Source organism: Cydia amplana, chromosome 2 (genome assembly GCF_948474715.1).
Source record: "Cydia amplana chromosome 2, ilCydAmpl1.1, whole genome shotgun sequence".
In the NCBI taxonomy this organism is placed as follows: domain Eukaryota; kingdom Metazoa; phylum Arthropoda; class Insecta; order Lepidoptera; family Tortricidae; genus Cydia; species Cydia amplana.
In genome coordinates, this window is record NC_086070.1 from 17,457,357 (window position 1) to 17,464,363 (window position 7,007).

General features: G+C 35.4%; 1 protein-coding gene across 1 annotated transcript in view; it reads right to left on the reverse strand.

Annotated features, from left to right (window-relative positions):
- The window catches only part of LOC134659203 (uncharacterized), an 89,408-nt gene extending 83,076 nt beyond the window's left edge, over positions 1-6,332 (reverse strand). The window contains exon 1 of the mRNA XM_063514836.1: positions 5,554-6,332. Within this exon, the coding sequence (XP_063370906.1) occupies positions 5,554-5,632 (79 nt within the window). The 5' untranslated portion in view covers positions 5,633-6,332. The remainder of the gene's footprint in view (positions 1-5,553) is intronic.
- Between the last annotated feature and the right edge of the window lie 675 nt (positions 6,333-7,007).

Here is a 7,007-nt window from a genome sequence, read left to right on the forward strand (position 1 = left end):
TCAAATCAGGTTCGTAATTATAAAATAAAAATGTGCCTGCTAGTTTAATAAGACCCCGACACGTGGTAGGCACATTATGCCTCAAAAAGTTTATATAATCCTTACCTACTCTTATCAACCAGTTACAAAAACTTTAGTGAAAGATTTAGGTACGTTTATAGGTAGATATTATAGCATTTTGTCCCTTGAACGCGAAGGATGCTTCAAAATTTTCAATAAGTAGGTACATGGACTCGGTGATTCCTTAATTTCTTGTAAAAATGATTTCCTAATTTTATTTTTTAACTAGCAGAAACGTCAGCGAACGATGCAAAAATGATGCGATGTAAAATGATTACCTGTTTTAAAGACGACTCACACTGCTCTTTGTTGCCTTTATAAATAAAATGTGGTTCTCGTCATAAACACACAAAATTTGAGTTTTATATCAAATTCAATATCAAGGAGGCTCCATTTTGAACTTTGTATGTAATATAATATTTACTATTTTTAGTGGCAACTTCCTGGATACCCAATTGATATAGGTAAGAACAGTTCAGTTAAGACATAGTTCACAGTGCGCGCGCTGTAGTTGCGCAGCGCCTGGGCATTTGAGGCAGCAATGTGAGTAGCAAGTCGAGATTTCCACAAGTTTTAACCTCCTTTTTTCAGTTTTTGACCCCCGTGGTTCAGTTTCCGGCTACAAGAAAAGGTTTTTATTTTAATTATTTTATTTATACTATAATTCGGGCTAATGGTTAATTACAACTAATCTTACCAACAATTTTAGCACATAATATATAGTAGATCCATAATTATTTATATTAGATACTTACGTGTATATAGTTCTTGTTTTCCCTCCCTGTACCGTTTGGAGGAACAATTCTGTCTACCTGCCTAATTTTAGCGTTTGAAAACCGTTGACTAATAATGTATTACTTCGTAAAGAAGCCTTACACGTAGGTGAGGGTGGGGAGGGTCGATCCCTAGGGGACACTTGGTAAACTTCATTTTTAATCAAACCAAACGAGATACAATTTTTTGCGCTGGTAACACTCATTCATTCGTTCCTAACTTCACGTTCTGTCATGGCACTGTATCGGAAAAGTCAGTGGTTCAAAAATGACGGACGGTGAAAGATTTTCTGCGTACTATATTCAATTTTCGGTAAGCTTTAACTGGATTTATTTTATAATATGAGATGGAAATGATGTTAGTGAGTGTGCTTATTTTATTTGTTGTTTATTGAAGTGATGATTAACTTGGATTACATTGATATACGCGAACACATGTTTCGAGTACGGCACGTTTTATAATCTTACTATGTATGGGGAGACTTTGTCTTTTTCTTCAGGGGAGATATGATTCCGGGATCATGTCACCCCCAAAGCGATCAAGTATACATTGTAATAAATTTACTTACAAAATGATTCATAGAGCTATCATAAATATTTTCTTTTCTTTAGTAAATCATGCCGCGAAAGTACGACCAGAGAAACACTGATTTAAACTTTCAAGGTTTTTGACTCATTATTGTTTATTAAAACGGAATTTAATGGCGTATAATTCAGTTTTTAATTATACAACCGACTCCGAAAACGTAATTATCCCTGTGGCCTTTGAAAAGACTGACTAAAGTTGACATCAACATTTTACGAACTACCCGTACTTGGTCTTATTTATCAAGTTAAACGTTTTACACACAGGGGATGTTACTTGGTCGACAAAAAACACTTATTTATTTATTTGGTTTTCAACCGACGATATTTGTTTTTATGGATGAAATGCTATTTCAATGGCTTTCCGACCTTATGTACTATAGAACCGACGGTCCATAGAAAGGATTTTAGGATTATGCAGCTCAAACACCGTCCTCGAAACGTGAGCAGTAAATTTCTAAACTTAGTTATTATACTAAACAATAACGACCAGTGATGGGTAAAAAAATTAAAATTGCTGTAGGTATCTGACGCTAAAAATACCTTCATAAGAACTTTAAAAAAATTAGCTTGTTACAAGAAATTTTATGTTAATAACTTAGATTTTTGTTTTTTTTTTGGTACAAAAATTGATTCCCTATTTTATGTTGTTTTATGGATGATACGATTACATTGTTTTTTAAAAGTATAAGATTATGGATTAATATGTGTAATCTTCATATATTAATTTTCTGTAGATAAAGTGAATAAATTAATGTAGATACTACCCTCGAAATATGACATTACCACTTAAAATCTTTTTACCAAGTGTCCCCAAATCTGGAAGACTTGATCCCTTCGGCTTAGACATCTGATTACCGGAAATACAACTTCAAAGCATGGAAGATGCAATATATATATGTTTGCTGTGTATTTTACAAATTATAGATGCATTGCTAATAGCGATCCGAGTTATATAATCAATGAGAATCTGGTATGGGGAGACATGGTAAAAATATGTTTACCATGTGTCCCAAGAACCAGGGTCACTTGATCCCCCTAGGATCAAGGCTCCCGACCAGGGGTAAACAAGTCTCCCTTACATAGGGGACACATGGTAAAAGTCAACAGTATGGGTTTTCATTAAATAATGATCTAATTTATTGCACAAATCTGTTCTAATTCAAACTATTAATGAAGAGATAAATTCTGAGTCGTATGGTCTATAAAGTTTTTCAATACTACAAATAGTTAAGAAAATGTATGCTAAAAACAAAAGGGGTGATCAACCCTCCCCAGTTTCCCCTACTACGAACTGGCGCCAGAAAATTGGTGCGCAAATAGGTTTTGTGCACAAATTTCGTTGATGCTATACTTTTAAAAACTTTGTTGAAAACTTTAAACAAATATATGACCAGAAAAGCCTATACTGTTGCAGTTACTCTTGTTAGTCCGACGTCCATCAAAAAGATCAAAAATTGATGAAGTTTGGAATGCACCTACTTATTAGGCATCATAGGATTGTGGCTTAAATGCTGAGTGACGCCTAGTATGTCCCATAGTTCCTTTACGGCTTACGCTGTATTATTTAGATCACAACACAATACTGATGCCTATCAGATTTATTAAGTTCGTAACACTACAAATACACGGTGGGATATTAATAACTGTATACAGGGTGGATTTTCTTTTTGGGTCAGTGAGGGCAGCTACCAGATCCCGTGCTGCTACGAGAAAACGGTCTAAGAAGACCTTCCCTCGATTTCAAATTAATGAAGATTGGCTTTTACAGATTTTGGAAAAAACATACAGGATGCGAGAAAAAGGTCATTTTTGACAAACTTTTTTTTTGATGCCAATCGATCCCATTCCTATTAAGGATCAAAAGCTTGTATGGAACCAAAAAAAAATTTCCGGCTAGAAAAGCCACAAATCGAGGAAAACTTTTCCCATACAATTTGTATGAAAATGAAAACTTTTATTTTTCACATGCTATTTTTGTATGCCAATCGATTCCATTCCTATCCAGTATCAATAGTTTCTTTGGGGTCAACTTACTGTAATGTACTAAAAAGCCACATATTAAAGAAAACTTTTTCCATACATTTACTATGGAGAAAACGTGAAATTTAATTCACATTTTTCTATCTGGCCAATCAGTCCTGTTACATTTAAGGACCATAATACTGTATGAAGACATTGCTGTAGGACTGATGGGCGAGATAGAAAATTGAGAATAACATTTCACATTTTCCCCATGCCTGAAACGAAGTTAATTAATTTCACGCTAATATTTTTCTTTTCGTACGCAAACATGAAATAATGAGGATTAAGTCGTATGTGTTTTAAGCTCGTACCAGGGCTAGTATGTTACATGCAATATAATGATTATCCCAACTTTTTGCCAGTTACGTAAAAACAAACACGTATATAATTAAAAACCATTCTAAAGGAAGCAAATCAAAAGCGAGCCATGACGAGACAATACAAAAGCCAGAGTTAGAGCAAAATTGAATTAAACACGTATTAATTCACTATTCCGCAGAACTCGCTGATTCCGCGCGAACTTTCCGAATTTCCTACAAAGCGGGAAAAATAATTAAATTAACTGAGAACTTCATGGAACTCGGTACTCGGGTGTGTACTTACGTTTATAATTGAGTTGAATTTCTTGTACTAGTAACTTTCGGGAACTGGCAGGCTTTAACAAGATTGTAAAATTATACCTAACATACGCTATGAGGCCAATTCAAACTTACATTGCAAAATGAAAATGATATCTAAATGTTGTTGCGTATACAAGATGTCAATCGTTAACGCTCCGCAGCGGACGAAACGCAGCTGCTACCTGTCTCTGCCACACTAATATGGAAGTTTGATGGAGAGAGATAACTAATAACTAACGCCACAGAATAAATAAGTAATAGTACTAAGTACAGAAGACTCACTCTCTAACAAAACGCGTCTGTTACGAGCAGCACAGATATGGCCGCTAGGTGGCGACAGCGCCATGCGCGGCTTATGGCTTTCCCCAAAATTGGTGTGGAACGGATGTACTTTTAGCTACCTGTAGCAAAGCGACGAAATCCCGGAGTGAGACACGCCTGCTAACGCTACGCTACGGCGCGTGGACGATTGTTGTCTTGTCTACGTACGCACCCTGTGTCCTAAGGCTCTTTTGGATGGCGATTCTCCGTCGTTTTGTATGGAGATAGTTTTGTATTAGATATAGTTAGTATTAGATAATTCTCAACAAGATTAAAGTTTTCGTTCCTATTTCTCGATATTAAGAGGAAAGGGGACGGCCGTTTCTCCATACAAACGTAGTCCCCGTTTTCCTCTCTGGATATTGACATTATGGAAAATATTTTCACATAATAGGAAACATTCTTATAATAATTAAAAATTCGAAAAAAATCAAACGTAGGGGGCATAGCCGTGATTGATATACACATACAACCAATTGTCAAAATATTTTCAATAATGTTAATATCCAGAGAGGAAAATACTACTACGTTTGTATGAAAAGGCGAATCCGCGCGGGTCATCCATTTTCGTCTTAACTCAGCTCGTCGCTGTTGACATCCTTCTTAACATAAATATATTGTATAAAATAATAAGATATATAGTTTCTCGGCTAAAGGTTGTAAGAACTACACAAATATATTTTTTTTCAAACAATCATCGAGCCTAAAAAAAAAGTACAACCGAATGAAATTTACAAAAAAAAGTGTTTATACCATTAACGAAACGACTTTTTTATAGCAAGACCTCTCTCTATGATGCCAATTCTAAAAACGTGCAGTACCTAATACATAATGTACCCCCGTACGGTATGGTTAAAGTAAAAAAAAAAAGTGGACAGTTATTATTATTTATTACAAACGTTTTTACAACGACTGTAAATTCTAAAGAACACCAATTTACGATTCACATACTTCGTTTAAAAAATCCTAAAAATATCAGAAAAAAGGCTTTTGGTAACCAGTTATATAGGTAATATAAATAAGTCCGACGTAGGTACCCTGCATATTATAGGTAGGTACATATGTATATATTACTCGTAGACCTACATGTACATCTATTTTCCATAGTCTAATTATTAATGGAAAAAGGAATCGCCTGTGAAAAAAGTAAAAATATGATAATCACTTACCGTATATCATAGAGATGAACAGAAGCAGAGCATTCAGTAAGAATGAAAGCCTTTTTATCCTTTTCAGAGTTCCTGCCATTTTAAATGTTTTCACTCCTTTCTAATTTAATTTCATTATTACACTTGTCATTGTCACTTAATTAATTTACACCAAATTTCACTACCCTTAAAACGACGTCTTATTTTTAAGCATCTACTAGAAATTAATTAATGACTAAGCTGAGCCCGGCGTCATGTCACAACTCATAGTCACTTAAAATCTACCTTCTGCCACTAAATCTGTCAACATTTATACTAGTTCCTAATTAACCCGTTGACTAATAACAGAATGACACTTATCAGCCTTTAAACCGAATGTCACGTCATTTATTCTATCCCACTAAGTTACTGAGCTATTTTTATTTTATCTTAAAATAAGGGATTGCTTGAAATAAATCGTTCCAAACAGTCTGCTTCAACTGGAGCGTGGCGTGGATTATTTTGTTAAGCATAATGCTGGTATTACTATACACCCGAAATCTCCGTCGTACTTCAAGATAAATCTGCTTTAATTAATCCTAGCGCGGAACTTTTAAAGAAAATTCGCTTCGGCACGCTGTTTCGCAAAATTTACGGCTAACCATAAATCGCAAATCACTGTTTTATACCGAGTCATATAAGTTCTAAATCAACTTGTACATCACTGGCCGCTAATAATCGGAATCGAGAATCGTATCTCGTCATTGTAGGCAGCGCGTCGCGCGCGTACTGCCCTGTCGACCCGACGAATAGCACTGACTTACATAAGGGATTTGGCTCCAGCCAGCTGAGGATCTGCGAGATAGGGATGCAAGATCGTTTTCGTAGGGGGTGCAGGCTATGTGTGAAGCAAACAGAGAGAGACGGAAGAGATTTCGCATTCAGCGTAGATCGGTTTAAACGTACCGCTGAAATCTTGTGTGAAGAAGCAATTAAAGTGTACATTTATCTGAGGGAGATACGTATTCTACGTAACACATTGAAGTTAATCTTAAAATGAGTGTTTAATCTACTGGTTAATTAAACCTATGTGCGTCTGGTCACAAACTGGGTTCTTTTATAATCGTTCCCTGGTAGAAAAGGTAAGAGATGTGAATTTTCTACGTCAGCGATTTCTTTAATTTGAAATGTGTTCACCTTTTGACGAGTAGGCTAATACAAGAATAAAAGCACGTTAATATCGTTTTATTTACAAGGAATGTTTACTAGGGTAATTCCGGGGTAGATGGCCATAAGGGCGAGATTGCCCATCGAAATATTTCATGGTTCTGATGGCTAGATGTCGCAAAATTTTTTTGTACGTTTCCCGTCATGCTTGGGAATAAGATGTGGCCAAAATTTTGGGAAAATAATTGGTAAAAGTACGTAAAATCTTTGTTGATTTTTTTGACTAATGAAAACATTTTTTAGAGGGTTCATATTTTATTTACAGGTTG